We start from the raw sequence: 27411 nt of genomic DNA on the forward strand, positions 1-27411 counted from the left end.
TATACTGAAGAACATAGTTAAAAAGAACAAAATAAGTCAGTAGATCTGGTCAAAGATACAAAGCCCCTCTTTCAAGATGGCAGGGTAAAAAGGAATTGTGTTTTGATCAATTCACAAGAAAAAGTTATTCTTGAGATCATTGAAATTTTTTAAAAAACTAATCTTGAGGTTTTAAGATAATGAAACGAAGGTTTGTGCAAAATCTCTGGGGCCTTCTCCATTGTCTCTTATACCTTTACCACCTACTAGAGTGATCTGTGATCTCATACAACATGAACTAAGTCAAATCAACACTTCCACCAAAAGCAATCAGAAAACAAAACCTTCTTTGGATTTTTCTTTCAGCTGTGCAGATACATACTCCCAGAAATTATTAACACAACCTAACTGGTACACTTTTTTGATCTCCATCTTCACTAGTTTATCTTTTTTCATGAGTGTTATTTGGCCTAGACTGTATGCTTCCAGTGGGGCAGAGCATGATCCATTTAGCAAACATATAGGCTTCATCCACATCAATCTGTTGTTTAGTAATTCTTTTGATGGTAATAGAGATCATGAGTTTATTCATAGAGTAGACCTGACTGATTGCTAGATGAGTTGATTTTTAGTTTAAGTTATGCTTCATTTCTTTTTAATAATCCAGACATGTTTTTGTTTGCCCTCCTAGCAAAATTTGAACTAAATTTATTTTCTTATAGTAGAAAACTTAAACTCACTTTATGCCTTACTAGATTGTAGTTGGAATAGGAGCGTTTTTGCCAAAGATGGGCCAGAACAATATCTTTTACGGAATACAGAAAATAAAAGAAAATACAGTTTGCAGTGAAGAAGTAGCATGGTTTAGTGGGTGCTTGAAGTCAGGACCTCTCAGTGCACTGAGCAGTGTGCTCTAAGACTGTACGTCACAGAGAGCAGCATTCGCAGAGGAAGGCTCCATACTGGGAGTTGCTCACAATCCAAGTGTTTTCAATGGCTCTCTCCCTCCTCATCCTTGCTGTCTACTTCCCTGGCTTCCTTTCCCCCTCATCTGAAGTCCCACCTTCTGCAAGAATCCTTTCCTAGGCCTCCTTAATCTGAGGTCCTTGCCTCTGAGATTATCCCCATTTATCTGGTATATATTTGTACATATTGTCTTCCCCAGTAGACTGTGAGCTCCTTGAGAGCAAAGACTGAATTTTTGTTTGGGGTTTTTTTTGGCTTTTCTTTGTTTCCCCAGCGCTTAGCACAGTGCCTGGCATGTAATTAATTGATTGAGTGAGTGAGGAAATCGTAGGCCCAAACCAAATAAATATTGTACACAGTATCATTTGTAGTTAAGAAACTGATGTGTGGGGCAGCTAGGTGGCGCAGTGAGTAGAGCACCCGCCCCGGAGTCAGGAGGACCTGAGTTCAAATCCGGCCTCAGACACTTGACACACTTAATAGCTGTGCGACCTTGGGCAAGTCACTTAACCCCAATTGCCCTGCCTTCCCCCCTCGGAAAAAAGAAAAAAAAAGAAACTGAGTGCAACAAATTCTGTCCCCCTTAAAAAGTGATTTAATTTGAGGTAATGATACTTATTTGACGCAGGTATTTCTTTAACTTATTTTATAAAAGCTACTCAGCATACCTTCCTATTCTTCAGAAGGCTATTGAGCAGTGGTACCAAGAACCTGCATGTACAACTCCCATCCTGAAACTAATGGCAGAACTAATGCAGAACAGGTAAAAAGCAGGAGTAAATGAATGACTGTAATCCACAGCCTGGCAGGCAATCTTTTCAATCTTGTATGTTTGTTAAAGCTGAAATTTAACTTGTGCTCTGGAATGAAAGATTAGCATATTCTCCTTCCTATGTCTTTGACTTATTAAGAAGAAATACCTTAGCTAATTAAATTATATTAATTTTTCTAATAAGCATTTAAACAGATAGCCAAAAAGGTCCTTTATACTGTGAACATTAACATTTTCCAGGGTATAGAGGTTTTTGTTGGGGGGAAGGGGGTTAATATAGAGATGTAAAACTGGAGGAAGGAGAAGAAGGAAGAAAGGAAGGAAGAGAAGGAAGGAAGGTTACATAGAGGTAATATGATTCCAAGGAAGTTCAAAATGGACATGTGTATAAACACTACAGGTGAAAATAACCATAACTATTTTACTACATGTAAAATTGAATTTCAGAACCAGAAAGGACCTTAGAGATACTCAAATCCAAGCTCCTCTTTTTACAAATGAGGAAATTAAAGCAAAAAGAAATAATTCTCCTGAGGTCACAGGGTGACAGAGCTGGGAGTAGAGCCAAGACGGCATGCTTCAGACATTTGGGTGATTTAGCCACACATACAGTTTTTGTTTAAATAGCCAATTGTAACTCTTCTTAGTATCCCCTGACCTATCCTGTAATTTATGTAGCCCATCAGATATTCAAATGTTGCCAGTATAAATACCAACAAAGTGTATGGCTGAATGAACAGGAAAGAAAAAAATGTAACATGATAATTGGTATTACCACTTTAAACTATGTCATTGTGAATGTGGCTAAGCACCAAATTACCTGTCACTTAGCCATCCTGTTTCATCAATTCCGCTTTGTGAGCTGCATGTTAGAAAGGAGATGTGCAGACAAGGAAGGAGCTTATGTTGGAGCTCTAATTTTCTATCAGACGCTGGATTGTCTGGAGCAATAACTCAAATATTTAACTCTGAAACAAGCAAAAAAAATCAACAAAATGTAAGTATAATTCCTTTAAGGCTTTCATGTAACAAAACTAGCTTCATTGATTTCTTACAAATGTTCATGATAAATTGACTATATTTTTTATTGTAAAACCTAACCAATGTTTGTCCTCAATTAAATCTCAGTAGTTTGTTCAATCAAATAATTTCCATTACTTGTTATTAACATGTAAAATTATATAAAATCTGTATTCATTGAGGGGGAAAATAATTGCTTCATATTGTACTGAACTTGCATTTGTGCTTAGAAATAATTTATATAATCTTGGTGCTCTAAGACCTGGATAGCTGATAGAAGTAGATTTTCTCAAAAAAATATTAAATGAGGCTAAGTCAGACTGTAAGTCTGTAGTCTGAAGAGATAGATGGATAGAATGAAGAAAGAAATAAAATACATACAGACATGAATCTTTTCTTTAACAAGAAATTTCATCTTGTAGTCAAACTAAAAAAGATTTGCAAATACATATATATGCATATTCATACATATATTATTTCATTCCATTGAATTTAATAAATACACAAAAGACAGAACAGCTAAGGGATCTCCTGCCAATGTCATTTTTAAGAAAAGTTTCTCCTTTTGCCTTAGTGACTGTAAAAATTCCTTTTGGTTGATTTCTTCATTTTAATTAATGATGTATTTAAAAGTTTAATGTTTTCGTTAAAGGCCAACAAATATAAGAATGTAATTCAAAGCAACCCAAAACCAAGTGATACAAAATAAGGAAAGGGCATGCCAGGGCAGCGTGTGGAGCAACTTTCCACATTCAAGCCAGTTTTCACTTGATGGGATGAAGGGAAATGACATTATTCTCTTTAGAGAACTTCTTCTGATATTAGTACTCTTTTCTTGAGCTGTGTACAGCCTAGACTGCAGTCTTCTCTTGAGTCTGACATGGTTAAAGTATATTACTAGATATCAAGTGGTTCATTACGCAAGTACAGTATTGAAGAGAGATTTGAGTTTTACATCTGTCACATTTGGATCTGTAAAAGTGACACATGTTGTATGCAGTGTGGATTGTATTCAAGGTAAATAAAGACACAGCATATAGTTCTCACTCGTGGCTAGATGCACATACACCTGTTTGCATTCATTAACTGCAAAACATTTGCATACAATTTAAACTGGGGGTGTCCACATTCCCAAAGGTGATAATAGTGGAAAGAAGCCAATGTAGTGCAGCAAGTAAAGAATAAAAACAGAATTTGAATCATTGCATTAAAGGAAAACTTTAGTGTTCTGTCCTTGTAACAAAGTGAAAATATTTGGGAGAAGAAGGGACTCTGGCAATTTGGGAATCTGAGAATTTTAGAGGCAAGTGTTTCTTAAGGTTAAAAATGATAGAAATATTCTGGGATATAAAAAGTTTCAGATTTTGTTTTTGTAGTTGTGGCAGTGTTTGTGGTCATCAAAAACACCACTCTTTCAACATCCAAATTAAGGGACAGACAAGAATTTGACCACTGAACCAACAAATAAATGCAGCCAGCTTCTCTCTTTAATTGCTCCCTTTTCTTTAGGGAAAAAGTTAGCATTCAAAATTTTGACAGTGCTTGTTCAATGGAGAGTCAATATCCTTTATTCAACAAATAAAGACTGGTATTGCATACCTCATATGTGCAAGGCACTGCACTAGGTATTACATGTATTATTCAGACACTTTTTTTAAAAAATGTATCCTTGCTGTTACTGCAGTATTCTCATAGATGAAATTGTTGGATTTTTTTAAAACCCATATCTCTTTTCTTTGTCTTTGCATGTAGCCTAATTTTGAGACATTATTTTTCAGGTCCCAGCGTTTGAATTTTGATGTATCATCTCCTAATGGAATTCTTCTCTTCAGAGAGGCTAGTAAAATGATTTGCACTTATGGTGAGTATCTTTTTCCATATTTGTCTTGGCAGTATAACTCTTTATCTCTCTTTGGAGGAAAGAAAGATGTTAGTTATCTTTTTTCTTTGAACCTTCGCATCTTTATGGATTTGTGGAGTGGGTAATAGGAGTGCAAAAAGTGGCGTGGCCATCATTTAGGAATCAGGAGAAATAAGCAGCTTGCCTTTAACCACAAATCATGCCAGGCCAACATACTGAATCTCCTGTGGATAAAATGGCAGTGTTATTGGACAAGGGAATGCACTGGATATAATATCCAAAAGTTAGTGGGACATTCAGAACTCTTCAGTCTAAGGTGGATTAGGGGGCACTGGATACAAAAACCACCAGCAGCACTGAAATTTGAATAAAAGATTTCATTAAATGATGGGAAAACTCTAGAAGAGACCATAAAGGTCAAGGAGTTCAAGCCCTTCATTTTCTGGAAGGAAAAAAAGGATAAGGGTGGTGACATGATTTGCCTAGCAAGAAGGCAGAGCTAAGACTAGAGCCCAGAACTCTGGACTCCCAGTCCTGTAATCTCCCCACAAAACCCAATGACTACCCATCTTCAAAGAGCATTGTACAAAGTGTCCCAAAAGTCTTAGTATACTTTTAAGATATTAAGGCTTTAAACTACACTAAGACTTTTGGGACACCCTTGTATAGTAGATTATTCAGTCTTATCACAGTTCCCCCCCAGAGATGATTGTATGTTAGAGATTATTGTCTAACCACATATAGTCTGGAACTTCAGGAATATAATACATTTATAAGCCTTTGGTCCTTAGCTGTATATCATGATCCTTACCACTTGTCAAGTCATACAGTTTCATCAGTCAGAATCTCAGCAAGTTGTTTCTGCACCATTGGGACATCAGCTTCATCTTAGTGTTAGACAAGATGGAAAAGAAGTTTTTGCAAAGAAAATGATATTGTCATCTTGTCTCCATCTTCTTTGGTCACTCACTCTATGCACACATCCTCACAAGGAAGCAGGCAACTCCAGATAATCAAGTTGAATTTCAAAAGCCATCTTCAGAATTTTATTTCTTTCAGAATACTTAGAAAAGGATTTTAAAAAATTTTGTAAACCCATTTTAAGTGCATGTGAGTGGGAACAACCATAAAAATGCTATTACTTTGTTTTTAGAAGAAAAACAAATGTTTTAAATTGTTTTTACTGCAGTTCAAGACACATTCTGGGACTTGAATTTGTATGTGTTACAAGCCTGTGTGTTAAAAGATGCTTAAAAGTAATTACACATTTGATTTGTAGTGTATAGAGGCAGTCAGAGTATGAAGACTGCAGAAAGCCTTTATTTAGGACAGGAGCAAATGATTCAAAGTAAATCTACTTTCTAATAAACTTGTCGCTCTCTCTTATTTCCTTTTGTACAAACAAGTATGTGGCCACAACTTTTGCATCTGTTCTCAAGCATACTCAGGAGATGACTTAAACAATAAAAAACTCTTTACCTCTTAATGCTAGAAATGGATACATCTTGAATAAAATTAGCTGTGTTTTCAATTTATATTTAATCATAAGCTTCCTTATAACAAAAAGATGAATTAAACTGTGCTTGGACCACAAGCCTATTTTATCCTCCCAACAAAACAATCCAAAAGTCATTGGAATATAGCTTTAGCAGTATGTAAGACCTTATAGATCCAACCTTTTTCATTTTACACATAAAGAGCCCAGAGAGGTTAAGCAACTAGCTAAGGTCACTAAGGCAGTGAGTGGCTGAATTAGGATTTCTAGTGGCTGAACTCCTTCCACTGCACCACATCCATTGTAGACTTTTGCTCCCATTTCCCACCTTGGGCTATTGACCACAGAACTTAAGTTATCGTTGCTTCCTTCTGGGATGGCACCAATACTTCATTCTGCTAGTGGATTTCAATAACTAATCTGTCACTATTATTCTTTCCCTCTCAACTCACCTCCCCTAATTACCACTGCTTTCTAAAGTTGATTTCAGTTGTTTATGACTGTCAATTTTTGATAACCATTGTAATGGGCCTGTCAAGCCAGCAACCTCTTTTCCCTACCAGGAGCACAGGATACCAAGACATGTCCCATAGAACAGTTCCAAATAAGTAGGTACCAAAAACTAGGCAGACAGCCATTAAGGTGTCAGTGTTTCCTCAAAAAGTCTACCAGCAAAAACTAGGAAGAAAAAGTAAGACAGTATCGCTTGGAACAAGGAAGATTCAACATGGAGAGAAAATACAGTTTAATTTAACAAGCATTTATTAAACACCTTCTATATGCTAGTCACTAGAGATAAAAAGACAATGAAAATAGTCTCTGCCTTCAAGGAGCTTATATCCTACTGGAAAATTACCTTTGCAAAGAAAAACCAAAGAAGTACTTTTGATGACAGATCTAAAAGCCAATTCTGATTGTTCCATGATACTGTGAGGAGAGAAACTGGAGAACTGGGATGAGCTAACACTGTAAGCCCTCAAATGGTGACAGCCAAGGCCTATTTCTTTGTTATGATCTTTCTCCATAAAATTAACTTCTTTAGGCTTCATACTTCTAAAAATTGTCTTGTCACCCACAGAGGAAAAACAGGCCTGGAAAGGATGAAGTTTGAAAGTGTGAAGCTGACCAGCACAGTAGGAAAACCTCTACTTAGGAGTGTACCAATGCCTATCCTAAGATCAGTGCAAGACTAAGAAGCTCCTTTTGACTATAGACTTTTAATATACTATAATTATTAGTATATTATCATATTATTAATATATAATTATATAATATCATAGTATAAACCTTGTAATCTATAGACTATAGAGTATGTTCCCAAAGAGGACCTACTTTCTGGAGAAAGAATATGGATTGCCCAAAAATTGGGAGGGAAAGTATCTTGAGGCATTGACTTTTTTAAAAAAAAAGAATATTTTTACAGGCTTGTTTGGGGTGTTGGGAAAGTCTGTCATTTTATTCCTCCCTTGCTTAACATGTAACATGAGAGTCATGATTTTTCCAAAAGCTCTCTTCATGGCAGAGTATTAAGTACTGTTGAATTCATGAAACTCAAAGTTCTTTCGATGATAGAAGCTGGATTGTGATTATTTTCACTGTTTCATAATACTGCAACCGGTTTGGTGTCTCAGAAGACTCGGGTGAAACGTGATAGCTCTTCAGATATTTGTAAGGCTCTCGTGTGGAAGAAGTTATCGATGTAATTGATGTGGCCCTAGAAGGTAGAACCAAAACCCCCTAGGGAGAATACAACCAGAGCCAGCAGAGAAGGAAGGGGTGAATCAGGACAAAATTGTTTTTCCCCTGGAAGTTGTTGTTAGGGAGAACAACGAGAAGCGCATGATGATTTAAAAACTCAGACACCGGATGTAATTCAATTCAACAAGTCTTTGTTAAGCACCTGCTATTGCAAGCCGTGGCACTAGGTGGTAGGCCCTCCCTCAGGAAGCTGACAGTCTACGTATGATATAAGATGTGTATAAATAGGTAAATATCTAATTTGAAGAGGAAGAGAACATTAACCATTAGGGGGATTCCAGAAAGGCTTCCCATAGGAGATAGAATATGAGTTGAGCCTCCAGGGAAAGAAGACAAGAATAGATGAGATAGATGAGGAAGGAGTGCATTGTGGACAGAGGGGACAGTCTGTGAGAAGACCGAAGGCGGGGTATGAAATGCTGGATTTAAGGAATATCCAGTAAGCTACAACTTAAGAAAATGTCAATGAGAGTGATGTGAAATACACCTAGCAAAGCGGACTATAGCCTGATTATGGAGGGCTTTAAATGCCAAGCAGAGGGAGGGACCAGTGAAGGTTCTTCAGCAAGGGGAGAACATGGTCAGATAATAACAATCCTACTACATAGTGTTGTGTTAAGATCAAATTAAATAACGAGTATAAAGTCTTCTGCAAATCTTAATGTTCTATATAAATGTGAGCATTTATTCACTCATTCTTTTTGAGAGGCAGTGTGGTAAATTAGATAGAGCACCAGCTTTGGAGTATGGAAAACCTGGGTTAAAATCCCAACTCAGACCTCTCTGGGCCTCAGTTTTAACGAGGAAGTTGGACTGGATAGTTTATAAGTTCTATTTTAGTTCTAAATCTGATTTTAGGCTTATTTTGGCAGTTGTATGGAGGACAAATTGGAGGCAGCAAAAACTGGAAGCAGACCACTTAGGGAAGTATATCTATAGTCCAGCTTAAAGGTGATAAACTTCAGAACTCAAGTGGTGGCCGTGTGAGTGAGAGAAGGGAATGGATAGAGGCAGTATTGTAAACATGGACTCTGTAAGATTTGCCAACTCAGACTTGAAGAAGTTAAAGACCAGGTACTGAAAAGCCCTTTGGTTCTAGACATCAGCATCTCTGACAAAGTGATTTGCATGAAATACAAGAGCTGGAAGCTGAATCAGGAGTAGGGAGGTAGTGCCAAGTGGCATGTACTGAATGGGAGGAAACAGAACAATGAGCAGAGTGGTGGGGTGGGCTTGGGGGAGAGGCCAGGGGAGCCTCTACTGAGATGAAGAAAGGAGAAAGCCAAGGAAGAGAGAGGACCAGTGCCATTTAGTAGGGTAGAGGGAATATAATCCTTTTTGTCTCCTTACTCACTGTGTTTCATCTCTAATTACCTCTCTTTCCACAGGCAATATTTGTAGTCATTGGTTCGTAATACAGAGGGGGGAGGAGATCTGTCTTCTTTATATGCCAGTGGACTGTTTGTTTTTACATTTTTAGCAACACCTCTGCCTCTCTGCTAGGAGAGACTGGCAGAAAAATAATACTTTCAATATGCTTTTTTATTTATCTACATTCTGTCATGATATACTTTGATGTAAGTTTTTAATTTTGCTTCAGCTTTCAGCTGTTGTAGCAGTTACAGCTCAGGGTCAGCAGTGAGGTTAGCCACAGTAGCACAAAACAATTTCCTGTTCTCACAGCCCAGGTAACATTTGGATGAGGATTAAATTTTACCACATTTTCCAGTAGCCCGAGCCTATTATTTCTAATGAGTTTTAAATTGCTTCTAGAGCATGTATTTCAAAACTTAGTGTTGTAATCCATTCAGCCTGAGCAACTTAATAAAAGAACATTTCTTTTTTAAATTTTTGGTTAAAATGTTGCATGCGGTGTAATAAATGTTATTACTTTTGAAACCTAGTCCTCAGTTTTAAGAACTGAATGTTTCTTATGCTCAATTTCCATTTGCCTAATTCTTTTCCTGCTACCCTCTGGGTACCGGCATCTTTGGTGACATCTGTTGGTTGAGGAGTGCATGGAAAGGAAAATTATAATTCTCTTCATGAAACTGGCTAGTGCAGACCTACCATTATTCCCTCCTTGGGAATAGGCATGGACCTTGACATTAAAAAAATCTAATAAATGAAAATCCCAATTTACAAAACTATTATTAGGGATGATTATTTGCTGTACAAAAGAATTTAAATCCAAGTTCCTTCATGTAAGGGTCTTCCCCTCGTGAATTCAAATTTTATTCATTTCGATTCATCAGACATTTATTTGTGGAGAGCATTGTGCAGAGTACCAGAGATACAAAAACAAAATGGTCCCTGTCCTCAAGGAGTTTACAAAAAATAGATTGGTATATAACTCTAAAAAATCGTTTCTATTGTATACCTGTACCTGGGACTCAAAAAAAAGATTCATTTTCTTATCAATGTTAATCATTTTTATTGCTACAAATGCTACTTGAAGGAAAATGTAAAAGAAACATAGAATCTTAAGCGTTGGAAAGGGACCTCAATAATATCTAGTCCAACCCATACCTGGACAGAAATCTCCGTTACAATCTGCCTAGAATATAGTTTTCATTTCAAGGTTGTCTAGCCTTTGTTTGATAACCTCCAGAGATGAGGAGTCTACTACCTCCCAACAAAGCCTATTCCACTTTTGGATGGCACTGATTGTTAAGCAGTTTTTCCTTACATTAAACTAAATTTGCTTTTCTGAAACTCCAACCTGTTGCTCAGAGTGCCAGCTTCCTCTCTACAATTTCTACCTGTTGCTCTAGGACCAAGCCAAACAAAGTTTATCCCTCTTCCATATAACAATCCTTGAAGCATCATGTCTCCAGACTGTCTTTCTGGGCTAAACATCCCTAGTTCCACAAGTCAACAAGTCATCATGTGCCAGTATCTCAAGACTCTTCACCATCTTGGATTTCCAAGTCTTTGGATGCTCTCCAACTCTTTAACATTTCTTCCAAAATATGGACCACTGAACTGAACTATGCTATAAATGGTCTGACCTGGGCTGAGTGCAGGGTAATACTATCACTTGGCAGCCCATTGTCTCCCAGATCTTTTTCAGATAAACTGCTATCTAGCTGCACATCCTCCATCTTGGACTAGGGCAGTGATTTTTTGAAACCAAGCCTAAGACTTTACTACCTATTAAACTCTTTGCATCTGAAAATTGGATAAGCATGACATCTATACCTTATTCAAGTCATTATTGAAAATATTGAAAAGCAAATTACTCTAACCATTCTGGAAAACAATTTGGAATTGTCCTAAGAAAGTGACTAAAATGTCCATGGGCATAATCCAAAGAGGTTAAAAGAAAGGTCCCATATGTACCAAAATACTAATAAGAATATTTTTTACAGTAAAAATTAAATGGAACAAATAATAACCCAGCTAATTGTTCACAAATGTACCAAGCGTACAGGAAACAATGAAGAATTCAAAGAAGCATGGAAAGTCATTTCCTCCCCCAAAATTTAGTCCCTCCAAGCTGTTCTGAAGGTAGAATAAATTCTGAAGAGATCCTCTAGTAGAACTTGGAGGAGGCTCAAATTTCTGGGCCAGAAGACCCAAAAAAGCTGGAGAACCTAAAATAGGTGTTTACTATAATTATCTTCAAGGTACAGGTCTTTTTTAAAAATTTTATTCATTTTTAGTTTACAACATTCAGTTCCACAGGCTTTTGAGTTCCAAACTTTTTCCCCTTCCCTCTCCTCCCCCACTCCCTCTTTTTAAAAAAAAAAAAAATATTTATTTATTTTCAGTCAACGTACAGTTCCTAAGGACACAAAGTATGTTCATAGTGCCCTTTTCTTGCTAAATAGCCACTGACAATTTACTCTTTAATCTCCCAGAAATGAGGAGTGACTTGGTAAAGAACCACCTTTTCTAGAAGCATCACCAAAAAACACTACCAGAAGTAGGAAAGCCAAACTGGGATTACCATCCCCATCCTGCCCATCTCTCACTCCAAAGAGCTCATTATGTTCCAGTCCTGCCCACTACACCTATTGTTCTGGATAAGGCCTGACTTAGGCTAGTCCTGCAGTGGGGTTATATTCAACATTGAAACCAAGTAAGACACTTGTAGGTTATTCAGTGGTTCAAAACAAACCCGTTTACTTAGTAATATCAATGACACTATGCTAAGCAAGAAAAGGATATTCAACAAGGATAGACCCTGAGGACATCCCAACTTGCTTGAGCTAAGCAGAGCTCCCTTGCCTGCTTTACCACTTCCTCCACGTGGCCTTTTTGCCCACTGATAATGAGGAGATGACATTAACAAACTGAGATCTTAGTTCTGAGAGCCAACCAAATCCAGAGGAATGTCTCAATAGCTTTTTAAGGAAAAAAATTGGAGTCTTACTGCTTACTGAATCTCCATTTTCTTATCTATAAGATGATGGGGTTAAAGTTGATTATCTCTAACATCTCATCCATCTGTTGTAGCATCCGGTGATTCACATCTGTCAATCAAACAACAAGCATTTACCAAATGACGACTTTGAGCCAGGAAATGTGCCAGGTGCTTGAGATACAAAGGCAAAGATAAAATAATTCCTGGCCTCAAGGAAATATGGGAGGGGACAACATAGATAAAATACATACAAAGTTAATGTAATTTTCAAGGGTGAGACACAAGCAGATAGGGAGATCAAGAAAGGCCCACAGGTAAGGAAGTGACATTTTTTCTGAGCTTTTAAGAAAAGAAGGAATTCCAAAAAGCAGAAGAAGGAAAGCATTCTAGGCCAAGGGGATAGCCTAATTACGGGAAATTAATTGTGAGGAACAGCAAGATGGCTAGTTTGGCTGGAAGGAAAAATGTTGGGACAGGAGTGGTATATATAACAACTAGAAATGTAGATTCAGGCCAGGTTGCTAAAGGAGTTTGTATTTGATCCTTGAGGTAACGGAGAGAAAGCCACTGGAATTTATTGAGCAGGGACTGCCATGGTCAGACCTGTTTTATCCATAACAACATTGTGAGATATGAATGGAAGGCATTATTTACCTGAATTTTTATAGGTGAGGAAAAAATGAAATTAACTTCACCCAAACAAGATTCTAGTAAGTGGCAGAGGTAGAACCCAAATCTTCTTGCTCCTTATCCAGTGATGACCATGATACAATATGTTGCCATGACATGTATTTGTAATCCCATTAGAATACTTATCAAAGTAGCATATGGTTGAATGTCTGGGGTGGCAGAAATGCTTGTTTTACCCCTGAAATTTTCAATGGATCCTGCATCTATCTTGTTTCTTCATAGCTCCCCTCGGTTTTCTCCCCAATAAGATTGTGAGTTCCTTGAGAGCAGACTTATCTTTTGACTTTCTCTGTATCCCTGGCACTTAGCACAGCACCTTGCACATAGTGTAGGCACTTAATAAATGTTGTCGATTGACTAGTTAGTGACTTGCAGCCATAGCAGTGTAAGATCTACAAAGTGCTTTCCTCATAAAAGTCCTAGTACATAACTGTCAATGGAAGCAGTAGAGTGAACTGAAAAGAATACTAGTCTTAGAGTCAGATGATGTATGTGGTATACTGTGTCCTCTAAGATAAAATATGGCCTTCTCTATGTAGCTTTTAAAGCCTTTCACAGCTTGGCCTTGCCTCTCTTTTTAGCCTCAAATGTTACTCCCCTTTCTCTGCAGTCCAGCCACACTGGCCTTCTCCCTTCCTCACATACAGCATGCCATCTTCCAGCTCCGTGCCTTTTGTGCTGGCCAACCCCCATACACTACCTCATCACCTCCACCTCAAAGAAGTACCATCTTCTGAAGCCTTTCCTAATCCCCACAATTGCTAGTACCTGGACCAGCCAGCAAAGATGGTAGAGGAGGAGGAAGCAGTACAGCTCAGCTCTCCCCACAACTACTCTAGTAATCTAAGAAGAGCACTAGACCAAAGAGTGATCAGAAAATCTAAGGAGAAACCATAGTGGGTCATTTTTTCCAGCCCAAGATCACAAATTCCACCCATAGGCAAATGACTAATGCAGTACAGAATAAGGGCAGGCCTGCAGCTCTGTTGCTTTAACCTCACAGAGGAATTATAGATTCAACCCCGAGACTCAGACCGGGAATAATCTGGCAGTGTTCTCACTCTGACTCCAGAGTAGGATTGAGGATTCAACCCCCAGACTCAGGGTAGATCTACAGATCTCTGGCTCATAACTGACAGAGCCTTCCATTTAGCTGAAAAGGACCAGCAACTCTATACAGCAGCTTTTCTCATAGGTAAGTCTGTCCTTGTGTTTCTTATACCCAAACCAGAATCTGAAACCTGGAAAGTCCATGAAGGTAACAATCAGATCATATCTCCCTAGCCTGAACCACTCCTATGAGAAGAAAACAGCGTCAGGCTCCCAGAGAGGACAGACCAGGACCATACAACGCCATGATAGTCCTCCCAAAAGTACAAAGAGCCTGCCCCTAACAAAAAGTCCCAATCTGACAGGTAAAGCTGAAATAACAAGTAAGGAAAAAAAAGACTCACTATAAAGAGCTTATGGTCACAGGAATGCCTGAGGAGAATAACTTCCAAATATCTATAATCAAAGCCTCAAAAGAAAAACATGCACAGCTTGGATGCAAGGTCAACTCTGATTCCTAGAAAAAATGAAGCAAGAGGGTTTTGTTTTTTGTTGTTTAGTTTAAAATGATATTGTAAATGAAATGAGAATGGTAGAGGAAGGAATTAGAAAAGAAATGAGACCTTCAGAAGAAAGGCTTAGAAAGAGAATAAATAACTTAGTACAAAAAGTATAAAACTTTAGCCAAGTAACAGACTCCTTAAAAATTAGAATGAACTAAACAGAAATTAATGACTTTATGAGATGAGGTATATTGAAGTCTAAAGACTGGAAAAATAGAAGAAAATATAAGGCATCTCTTATGAACTGCTAGTGCTATCCCTCCCTATCTTGTATTCAACATCTTTTTTTTTTACTTTATACTTATTCAGACAATATTTACTCTGTATATACTTATATGGGGCAGCATAATATAGTGGATTGTCAGTTGACCTTGGGTTATAGTCCATCTCTTAGCACATATAGGCAGTGTGACTCTAGGTATATCCCTTAACCTCTCAGCGCTCTGAGTAACTCTCTAAGACTCCTGAGCTGCAGAGAAGATATTGACCTTCATTGATGGGGGATGCTGGGGGGGGGCAGTCCTCATTCAAGAAGTTCCTCATACCAAAGAAATCACAATGCCTGTCCGTATATACTTATACTGTTTTCCTGCAATAGTATAAGCTCCTTGAAAGTAATTTTATTTTGTTTTTTTGTATTTGTACTCTAGCACCTAGCAAAGTGCTTGACACACAATATTCCACACATAGTAGGTGACTAATATGTTAACTGATTGTTTAAGTCAGCACTCTAACCTAGCTCCATTGAAACCTTTATTCTCGTTTCTGATTTACCTATACAGTTATATGGCACATGGATAGAGTGCCTGACCTGGAGTCAAGAAGACTTAAGTTCCAGGCCAGCCTTAGACATTCCTAGTTATGTGACTTTAGGCAAGTCACTTGGACTTTGTTTGCCTCAGTTTCCTCAACTTTAAAATATGGTTAATAATATCATGTACCTTGTAGGATCGTTGCAAATATCAAATGAGAAAATATTTGTAAAGCAGTTAGCACAGTGCCTGGCTCATAGTAAGTGCTTTATAAATGCTGCTGGTAGGGGTGGTGCCGCTAGGTGGCGCCATAGTGCACAGATTCAGGAAGACTCATTTCCAGTGTTCAAATCTAGACTCAGACACTTACCATCTGTGTGACCCTGGGCAAGTCACTTTATCCTATTTGCCTTAGTTTCCTCCCCTGTAAGATGAGCCAGAAAAGGAAATGGCAAACCACGCCTGTATCTTTGCCAAGAAAACCCCAAATGGGGTCATGAAGTGTCAGACACAGCTGGGACAAAAAGTAGTAGTAGTAGTAGTAGTAGCAGCAGTAGTAGCAGTAGTAGCAGTAGTAGTAGTAGCAGTAGCAGTAGTAGTAGTAGTAGTAGTAGTAGTAGCAGTAGTAGTAGCAGCAGTAGTAGTAGTAGTAGTAGCAGTAGTAGTAGTAGCAGCAGCAGTAGTAGTAGTAGTAGTAGTAGTGGTAGTAGTAGCAGCAGCAGCAGTAGTAGCAGTAGCAGTAGTAGTAGTAGTACTAGTAGCAGTAGTAGTAGTACTAGTAGCAGTAGTAGTAGTAGTAGCAGTAGTAGTAGTAGTAGTAGTAGTAGTAGTAGTAGTAGTAGTAGCAGTAGTAGTAGTAGTAGCAGTAGCACTCCAAATCTAAAGCTTTTCCACCCTCCCCCTCAAAAAAAAAAGGTTCTGAAAGTCCCCTACATCTTTTCCACTTCACAGGAAAGATGTTCTTTTCTGCAGGAAGAATATCCAACTTAGTGCAAACCAAGTGGAATAAGGAGGAGGCAGCACACTGGAAAGAGCAGTCACAGGACCTGGCTTCAAAATGTACCTTTGATGCTTACTACCGGTGTGGGGGGACGTGGCTTGGTTACCCTCAGGCACCGTTTCATAGTCTGTAAAGTGAAATAACTGTGGTAGATGGCCTCTGAGGTCTCTTTTAGCTCTTGATCTGTAGTCTTGCGAATCTATAGATTTCTGTTCCAGAAATCTATAAAAAGAGGCCTGTTTTATCTGCCTATGTTGAGTTTGGTGTACTACCATCTAGAGGCAGCTGGGCAGGGTTAGGCAGAAGGTACAGAGTCAGGTCCTTCAAGGCTCTCTCATTTATAGTCCATGACGCTCAAGCACATAGCCACACAGTCTGAAAGAGTGTACAAAGGAAAACAAACTCATAGATGTTCATCTAAGAAGGAAAGAGAATACATTAGCAGTGTGATGTAGGAGAAATCAAGTACTGAACTTCAGGAGTCAGAAGACCTACCACTTCCTACCTCTGTGACTGCAGCCAAGTCACTTAACCTCCCTGGGCCTCAGGTTCTTCGTCTGTAAAATGAACAGATTTGACTCTAAAGTCCCATCTATCCCTATGTCCTGCCAGCCTATAGTGCATTATTACCACATCATTTCATGTTAGTGGGTGCATAGTTTCCATAACTTTCTTTTCAATTATGTAGTTTAATTTTCATTTTATATGTACTTTTTTGAGGTGGAAGCAGAATTTAAAAAAAAAAAACAGTGCTAAAGAAATATTTCTGAATTCATAAAAACTCTGTTGTGTTATTGCCTAGCCAAGCACAGGTCCTTGCTATCAGTCATCTTAGAAACAGAAAGTGTTTGTTATAAGTGGTATCACCACTACAGAGAAAATACTGAGGTTTGTATGTAGAGTTCCCTTTGTATTTTGATGGCCAATGTTGTATTTGAGTACAATGATAACAAACTGCCATCCCTTGAGATCTCCAGCAGAAAAATCAAGAACAAGGTAATTTAGCGCTGTGCTGGGGCTTTACCCCTGCATTTGGAATAATTTCTATCTCAGAGTTTCATTTTGCCCTTTGCTTTTTGGATTCTGATTACACTTGTGCTCCTAGGGCCCATTGCATTTTCAAGGTAATCCACTCTTAATTGTTTTTAATTGCATCCAAATGGACAGCTCTTGGAACAATAGGGATGAAATGTGAAAATTAGCAATGAAATGAAAATGTTAAATGACATGCCTCTGTAACTGCCTTGATTTGCATCTACTTATGTCACTTTCTCTCTCTTCTTTTACTCTAAAACAGGTAATCAGATCCTGTCCCTTGGGAGCCTCTCAAAAGATCAGATTTATCCAATGAAACTCAAGGGCATTTCCATCTGCTATTCTGCTCTCAAGTCTGCCTTATGTGGAAATTATGTCAGCTTTGGCGTCTTCAAGTTGTATGGGGACAACCATTTTGACAACGTACTCCAGGCCTTTGTCAAAATGCTGCTTTCAGTGTCCCATAGTGACTTGCTAGTAAGCAATCGTTCATCGTGGGAGTCTTTGTGTGAAATATGAAATAACACCACCACAGGCTTAGAATTGTTATGATGAGGCCAGGGGAGCTAGAACAGTGCCAGAATATTTTATATTTTCAATCAGGTTACCTGATTTATCTTATACAATTCACAATATTAGAGTTACTCTGTATGTTTTAAAGATTATTTTGAAAATATGCAAATCTCTCCTTGTAACAAATTGAACACCCAGAATGCCCCTAGTCCAGCATCAAGAAAAAGCATAATTAGCAATTCAGATTAATTACTTGACAACTGTACCTGTAATTATGTGGTTTTCAGCTCTGCCTTTTGAGTAGAGCATTGTTTGGGTGGCAAAGAGCTCTGATCTCCAGAAATGATGTGCTTTCTGAGGTGGGAAATTTGAGATTGGACTCGGTCCTGCTAGACTCCTTTCCCTCCTTGTTTTGATACTCTCACTCCATTTAAATCATGGTGTTGAGAGAAGAGCACTAGACTTAGACCTCAGTTTTAAGTTCAGTTCTGGCCCTCATTAGCTTTGTGACATTTGGGCAAATCACTTTCTCTTAATCCCATCCTCTTATTTCCTCAACTATAAAATGTAAGAGTTAGATTAAATAATCTCTGAGGCCCTGTCTAGCTCTGTGATTCTTTGATTTCATTATTACTTAACAGATTGATTTTTTTAACTAGGTAAAAGAGGCCAATCTTTGCCTCATTTCTTACCTAGCCGTGATTACTGAGTGGGCTTTAGCTCATACAAACTGAGACCTGGGAAAGATCTTAGCTTAAAATGGCCAAGGTCTCCCACTGCATCTGGGGCCATCTCCAGGCATCCTGATCTATATCTTGCCTCTGGATCCAGATGGCTCCAGAGGAGAAAGTGAGGCTGGTGACTCTGCACAGCCCTTTCCCAAAGGACAAACAACAATTACTTATCAGCCTCTGTTTTGGAGTCTAATATGTCTCCCAAAGTGCCACAAAGAGCTGTTTACTTTCTGGACCCAGGTGGTGCTTCAGCCATTCATGTTAAGAGTGGAACTCAGGGAGGCTTCCTACCAGTTCACCTGTGGGAGACCTGACCCTGATGGCCTTGAGCTCATTAGAAGTACCATCCTCTGACTTTCTGACTTAGCCTTCATATATATATATATAAGATTGTATCTTATATAAAAAACAAGACTACCTGAAAATTGGAATCTTCAATATGGTCTGTCAGGCCATGAGTTGCCTCAGTCCTGATAAAACTGGTGACAACATTACTCTAACTCCCTCTCCATGACTGCTATCCCAGTAAAGCAACAGATTTTATTCTAAATTTATCCATACTTGTATCCTGATTAGCTCACAAATGGAGTTGGTGGGTTAGCACTCTACCCCTCTGTATCTGTTGTTTGGTGTATCAAAGAATGGCATGTGAGAGCTGAATTATCTTAAGATTTTGTCCATGTTAGCAAATTATGAGTGCCAAGCCATTTACTTACTAACTTTTGATTCAGTCTGATTTGTCAGCACTATGTAAGCAGAGCCAATCAAATCACTGGAGTATTTATTGTGTCCCTACTATGTGCCAGGCACTGTGCTGGGCTTTGGGGATACAAGTACAAAGAAAAAAACAATCCTGACTTGCATGAAGCTTATATTCCACTGGGAAAGACAATCAAATACATATAAAAATGTATGTAACATGAATACAAACTGAATAAATACTCATATGTATAAATTAGTTAAAGACAAGTTTGGGAGGAGGAACAATGATAGCCAATGATTATGAAAAGGTAGCCCAGTGGTCAAGGTAAGCTCCCATTTTAGCAATAATCCACGAAGAAGTTAAAAATTGGCAAGCCTTAGCAAATAGGCCACTTATCTCAAGCTGTGTTCAGTGGCTCAGAATTTACATCTTTTAAAAATAATAGTAATTTGGAAAACCAGCCAGTATTTACTCAACAGAAATTTTACCTGTACTTAAGCACTCAGAACATAATAAGCTGAAACTGAGATTACATATTACATGGCTGGTTTCATAAATAATGGTTTCTAGAGATCAGAGACTACTACAAAAAATCCTTTAAATGCTGAATTGGGACTTATTAAGTCATTATTCTGTATATTTATTGACCTTTCATTTAAACAGCCGTGTGATTTCCTACATTATAAACTACCATTTTTACCAGGCTGTAGCATGTTTTCATTTTTCTTACCTGTGGCTTGTCATTGTTTGTTTCAGCAATATCGGAAATTGAGCCAGTCTTATTACCCTCTCCTGGAATGTCTCACCCAGGATCACATGAGTTTCATCACTAATTTAGAGCCTCAGGTGCTCATGTACTTTCTCACGTCTATCTCTGAGGGACTAACTGCTCTTGGTAAGGATCACGTAGAACTCCGGTTTTTGGATGAAATATGTAATTGTGGCAGCTTACTATATGTGCTCTTTCAACAGTCATCTTAAAATCAGAGGGGAAAAATAAGTTGTCATGAATCCAAAACAAAAGGTGGTTTTATAACTGAAATGCAAGCTGGTGGGAAATGTTTCTTTTGTTCTACATTGAGATGTGTTTTTGTTTGTTTGTTTGTTTAATTGTGGTTAGTGTTGGATACTCCTATGTCTCCTTGCTCTGATGAATTTAAAGAATTTGCAAAATTGTTTATCTTCTAGTGAGATTTGATATGAATATGATTTTACTGTTTGCCAGCCATATATACAGTACTTCATTATGTCTACCTTTGGTCAAGCATCAAATGAGGGTTGTCTACCTGGCAAAGTTATATCCAATATGATATGACAAGAGAAGAAAGTGTGTGTGTGTGTGTGTGTGTGTGTGTGTGTGTGTGTGTGTTAAGAGAATGGGGGAGGCAAGGAGGAGAATTCCAATCCAACAAATATTAATTAAGCACTTATTATGTGAAACATATATGATAGGCACTGGAGATATAAAGACCAAACAAAAGTCCATACTCTCAGGAAGCTTATATTCAACTGGTGGGATACAATGTATAAATAGGAAAGTATATACATCGTGTGTATGTGTGTGTGTGTTTGTGTGTATATATACATGTATATATTGCATGTGAATATATATGTGTGTGTATATAAAAACTGAGGAGGGTGTGAACACTAACAAGTGGGAGATAAGGAAAGACTGCCTCTAACTAGAAGGTGGCACTTAAAATGATCCTTGAAGAAATTGAGAGCATCTCAAAGATAGAGGTATGGACCAAGTGCGCTCTAAGCATGGTGCACAGCATGCGCAAAGGTACAGACAAGATATGGAAGGTCAAATTTATGAAACAACAAATAAACCATTTGACTGGGACACAGTACATAAAAGGGAAACATGAAATAAGCCTAGAAATGTAGGCTAGCACTAGACTGTGAACTATGTTAAATGCAAAACTGAGGAATTTTTATTTAATCCAAAAGGCAATAGGGAGACACAGAAGCTTCTGGAACAGGAGAGTGACAAGGTCAGATATGTGCTTTAGGACAGTTATTTTGGTAATTGTGTGCAAGATATGTTGGAGAAGGGAGAGAGTAGAAACCGTGAGTATAGTTTTTGTTTTGTTTTCAATATTCCATGTGAGAAGTGGTGAGGGCCTGTGTGTCAGTAAAGGGAAGGGAATGCATATGAGATATCCTGTGGACATAGTTTAAACAAGACTTTGTACTGATTAGAATAAGGAAAGGAGAGACAGGAATGACTGAGACTACAGACTTAAGTTACTAGAAGGACAGCAGTACTCTTAAGAAAAATAGGGAAGTTTGGAGGAAGGTCAAGTTTAAAAGAGAAGATGATAAGTTTTTTAGCATACTGAGTTTCAGATACCTATATGGCATCCTTTGGAGGTGTCTAAGAAGTAGTTGGTGATGCAGAAGTAGAGAGAAATTAGGGCTGTGTGTATATAGATCTGGAAGTTATCTGCAGAGAGGTGAGAACTGAATGAGAGCTGAGCAGACACCACCAAGAGTAAGGGGATAGAAAGAGAAGAGAAGAGAAGAGGGCACAATGTAGACACTTGGAGGACACCCATGGATAGGGAAAGGTCATGAATGATGATCCAGCAAAGAAGGCTCAGAAGGGGTGGTTAGACAGTTAGAAAGAGAACAAGAAAATCAATGTCATGAAAACCAAGGGAGGAGAAAACTATCTAGAAAGAGTCATTAAATTGGCCTAGGTGCAATGGCTATACAGAGACATCACTGTAAGAGTTGGGAACACACCAGATATATTCTGGGAAACCCCAAGGGAACCCATTATTGTCAGCAAGCCTAACAGATCCTACCACCATTCCAAACTGACCTCAATTAATTTAGCTTGTCTCTAGATCTGATTCCTGTTTAACACTGGCTGGCTAATCTCACTGGTTTATTAAACTGTCCCATATAGATCAAATCTCGTTATTATATGCTCTTTGAGACATAGGACTGTGGTACTTTAACACATTTAGTCCAACCCATTTATTTATATGACCCAAGTTAATACAGTTGATTTGGTGGCAGAAAAGGGATTCAAACCCGGGTTCTCTAACTCCAAGTCCATAAGAACCATGAACTTAAGACTTGTTCTGTCACTTAATAGCTCCAACATTCTTCAGTTGAGTGGTTCTTCTCTCAAGGTGAATTTTTTTTTCCTAATGAGTTTGCTAGCTCTTATTTTCCTCCAATTCATCCACATCAATGCTAAATCAATCTTCCTAAAGTATCCATTTCTTATTTTATTGATACATTTTGTTTTCACAGTACTTTCACTTTCAAATATCTCCTCCTGCTCTCACCTACCAGTGTCTTTTAACAAAATATTTTTAAAAGAGGGATTAGTTCAGCAAAACTAGCTCATCACATCATTCATGTCTGACTATACAGGCAGTGTTTCACATCCATAGTCTCCCCCACAACCTGACTTCCTCAAAGAAGGGAGAGAGGGTTGATTTTCTTAAATTTCCTCTAGGTTCCAGTTTGGTCATTATAATTGCAAAATGTTCAGTTCATTTTTTTTTTGCTTGATTTATATTGTCATCATTGTGTAGATTGTCTTTCTGCTTCTGCTAAATTGATTCCTTATCACTTAATATAGGAGTTCCCATGATTCTTTGAATTCTTCATATTCAGTATTTGTTACAACACAATAATATCCCATTACATTACATTATATTCTCCACTTTATTGGCATCTGCTTTGTTTCCAGTTCTTTGCTACCACAAAAAAGTATTGCTATGATTCTGTATATCCACATAATTTCTCTCTTTGACTTTCTTGAGATATATGCCTAATAATGGGATCTTTGGATGAAGGGTGTGGACATTTTAGTCACTTTTTGGCATAATTCCCAGTTGTGCAACACTCTCATTATGTCACTCCCTTGCTTTAAAACTTGCAAAGGCCAATACTGAACATATTTATATATATATATATATATATATATATATGTATGTATGTATGTATATGGTGGTATAAAATCTAAATTCTTAGAGAAGTTAAGTGAATTACAGGAAGAAATAGACAGCAAAACTATACTAATGGGGGACCTCAACCTCCCTCTCTCTGAACTAGGTAAATCTAACCACAAAATAAACAAGAAAGAAGTTGAGGAGGTGAATAAAATTTTAGAAAAGTTAGATATGATAGGTCTCTGGGGAAAATTGAATGGGGATAGAAAGAAATATACCTTTTTCTCAGTGGTATATGGCACCTACACAAAAATTGACCATTTATTAGGGCATAACAACCTCACAGTCAAGTGCAGAAAGGCAGAAATATTAAATGCATCCTTTTCAGATCATGATGCAATAAAAATTACATGTAATAAAGGGCCATGGAAAGATAAATTAAAATTAATTGGAAACTAAATAATCTAAGCCTAAATAATGAGTGATTCAAACAACAAATCATAGAAACAATCAATGATTTCATCAAAAAGAACAACAATAATGAGAAAACATACCAAAACTTATGGAATGCAGCCAAAGCAATTCTTAGGGGAAAATTTGTATCTCTAAATGCTTACGTGAATAGAATAGAGAAAGAGGAGATCAATGAATTGGGCATACAACTAAGAAAGCTAGAAAAAAACAAATTATAATCCCCAATTAAATACCAAATTAGAAATTCTGAAAATCAAAGGAGAGATTAATAAAATTGAAAGTAATGAAACTATTGAACTAATAAATAAAACTAAGAGCTGGTTTTGTGAAATAAAAAACCCAATAAAATAGATAAACCTTTGGTTAATTTGATTAAAATAAATAAAAACATATTACCAGTATCAAAAATGAAAGTGGTGAATTCACCACCAATGAAGAGGAAATTAAATCAATAATTAGGAACTATTTTGCCCAACTGTATGCCAAATCCAACAATCTAAGTGAAATGGATGGATATTTACAAAAATATAAATTGCCCAGATTAACAGAAGAAGAAATAAAGTACCTAAATAACCCCATTTTAGAAAAAGAAATTGAACAAAGATGAACTTTCTAAGAAAAAATTTCCAGTGCCAAATGGATTTACAGGTGAATTCTACCATATATTTAAAGAACAAGTAATTCCAATACTATATAAACTATTTGAGAAAATAGTTGAAGTAATCCTACCAAATTCTTTTTATGACACAATTATGGTGTTGATACATAAATCAGGAAGAGCCAAAATAGAGAAAGAAAATTATAGACCAATTTCCCTAATGAATATTGATACAAAAATTTTAAATGAAGTATTAGCAAAGAGATTAAAGCAATTTATCTGTGACCAGATGGGATTTATACCAGGAATGCAAGGCTAGTTCAATATTAAGAAAGCTATCAGCATAATTGACCATATCAATAAGAAAAACTAACAAATCATATGATTTTCTAAATAGGTGCAGAAAAAGCTTTTGACAAAATACAGCACCCATTCCTGTTAAAAACACTAGAGAGCATAGAAATAAATGGAGTTTTCCTTAACATGATAAGCATTATCTATCTAAAACCATCAGTATTATATAATAATAAGCTAGAAACATTCCCAGTAAGATCAGAGGTGAAACAGGGTTGCCCAATATCACCACTGTTAGTCAATATTGTATTATAAATGATAGCTTTACCAATAAGAGAAGAAAAGAAATTGAAGGAATTGTAATAGGCAATGAAAAAACAAAACTATCACTCTTTGTAGATGATATGATGGTATACTTAGAGAATCAACTAAAAACCACTTGAAACAATTAACAACTTTAGCAAAGCAGGATATAAAATAAATCCATATAAATCATTAGCATTTCTATATATTACCAACAAAGCCCAGCAGCAAGAGATAGAGAAATTCCATTTAAAATAACTGCAGACAATATAAAACATTTGGGAATCTACCTGCCAAGACAAGCCCAGGAACTATATCAGCACAAATACAAAACACTTTTCACACAAATAAAGTCAGATCTAAACAATTGGAAAAATATAAGTTGCTCATAGGTAGGCCAAGACCCTGGGCAAGTCACTTAACCCTGTTTGCCTTAGTTTCCTCCTCTATAAAGTGAGCTAGAAAAGGAAATGGCAAACCACTCCTGTATCTTTGCCAAGAAAATCCCAAATGGGGTCATGAAGAGTCTGACATGACTGAAATGACTAATAGCAACAAAGTACTTTGTAAACATTAACATATTATGTAAATTCATTTGTCACTGTTATTATTGTCTGAGTCCCACATCCTCTAAGTATTTTACTTCACTCATAACAGATGTTCAATAAATGTTGAATGAAATCTTTCTGCTGAACCCTATAGACTGAAAAAGAGCTGAAACACATGCACCATTCCTTTTCTAAGTTCTGAGATCTTTGTCTCTTTGGTTTGTGTGAGTGATTTGAGAGGTCGAATCCATTTTTAGGTGCACATGGTTGTAATATTTGAGGTTCTAAGTAGAAACAATTGCATCTGGATGCTAGAACAACAGAGCTTTGAATAACCTCCTGCCCCTTTCCATAGACAGTGAAAACTGCCCACAGGTACATTTATTATAGACTATGACTATTTCAGAACTGAGAAAAGTATATACTGTGCTAGAATAAGGCTGCAAAGAATTAAATGAAGTATTTATTAAGAGCTTATTGTATAAGCAGCACTGTGAATCAATCAGCAGGCATTTATTGGGTGCCTACTACGTATAGGGCCCTGTGCCAATGCAGGAAATATAGACAAAAAAATGAAATAATCCCTATTCTCAAGGAGCTTTTATTCTATTGGGAGGAGAAAATGTGTATATAAGTACATATTCAAGATAGTTAGGGAGGAAGGGCACTAACAAAAGGCACTATAGTCCCTCACCTCAGAGACCATAAAATCTGTTTGATTTTGATTAAAATCTCTCTAATTATATCATCACAAGTAACTGTTACATGTTGTCTTTCTGGCCATGGAAATAATTTTCTTATATAGAATCTTAGTTTTAATGGCTTTTACCTGCTCTTTTTTTCTTCATACTACTATTTAAGAAATTGATATGAAAAATGATAGGACTTCTATTCACTAAAGAGAAAAACACTAGCATGTGGATTATCCATTTTATCTAGTAACAATAAGAATCAGAATAGCTAGCATCTGTATGACCACCTACTATGTGCCAGTCACTGTGCTAAGTGATTTACAGACATTATCTCATTTGATCCTCACAACAACCCTGGGGGGCTAAGTGCTATTATTATCCCCATTTTACCAATGAGGAAACTGAGATAAACAGGCTAAGTGCCATACCCAGGTAGTAGCCAAATTTGAACCCAGGTCTTACTGACTCCAGACCCATTCCCTTCTCTCTATCCACTATGCCATCACCTTAGCAGTGTCTTAGAGACAATAGTCAAGTATGTAGGAAGGTCAATACTGGTATTCTTTTTTGGTGCTTATGAATTACAAGAAGATGCTTGTAGATACTGTTCAGGTCACAAACCTATTTAGATTTTATAGGATTAGGAGCATATTCTCAGTGGAAAGAATTGTAGAGGGAGGGGTTGGGGAAGTAATTGAATCAACAATAGGAAAGTAACTAGTCTGGTATGTTCAATGTGGTATAAAAAATTCAGTAGTCTTGTAATTGACTATCATTCATTAACGTTTTAGTGGATCATTGTCCAGATATTTGATTAAAGATGAAATTTGATTTTATTAACTTCAGGAAAAAATGCAGTATAGAGAAAGGAAAAAGGAAAGAAAGAATGGGGAAAAGTAAGGGCAAGCAAGCCCATATCTTTCCATTTAGTGCAAAGGTTCCCAAACTTATTTGGCCTACCATCCCCTTTTCAAAACAAATTACCCAGCACCACTCCCCTCAGAAATCTACTTTCTCTAACCCTGTCATGGTTTCTTTGGGGTTTTTTTAATTTGTGTCACTTCAAAAAATATATAATTTTTAAATGACACATCTTAAATGAATAATTTGTTGTAAATTCTGGAGATTTTCCTGTACTGGAATTTTGATGATGCAATATTGCATCATATAATCATATAGTATCATATTATAAACACGCACATATTCCTGCTGATGCACACTCGCCTGTTAATACTTGCTTGTTAAGACCTGTCGCGGACTTGACCATTGAATGGTTATAACTTGCCGTTTTGTGTGTTTATTTGGAAAACAATGTAATCATTACA

At 37.2% G+C, this 27411-nt stretch overlaps 1 protein-coding gene across 1 annotated transcript in view; it reads left to right on the plus strand.

Moving 5' to 3' along the window:
• RANBP17 (RAN binding protein 17) overlaps window positions 1-27411 on the plus strand; it is a 349537-nt gene that overhangs the window by 287290 nt on the left and 34836 nt on the right. Inside the window, exons 21-24 of the mRNA XM_036752901.1 lie at window positions 1601-1708; window positions 4516-4598; window positions 17573-17787; window positions 20017-20155. Coding sequence (XP_036608796.1) covers window positions 1601-1708; window positions 4516-4598; window positions 17573-17787; window positions 20017-20155 — 545 coding nt within the window. The remainder of the gene's footprint in view (window positions 1-1600; window positions 1709-4515; window positions 4599-17572; window positions 17788-20016; window positions 20156-27411) is intronic.

Source organism: Trichosurus vulpecula, chromosome 3 (assembly GCF_011100635.1).
Source record: "Trichosurus vulpecula isolate mTriVul1 chromosome 3, mTriVul1.pri, whole genome shotgun sequence".
Classification (NCBI taxonomy): domain Eukaryota; kingdom Metazoa; phylum Chordata; class Mammalia; order Diprotodontia; family Phalangeridae; genus Trichosurus; species Trichosurus vulpecula.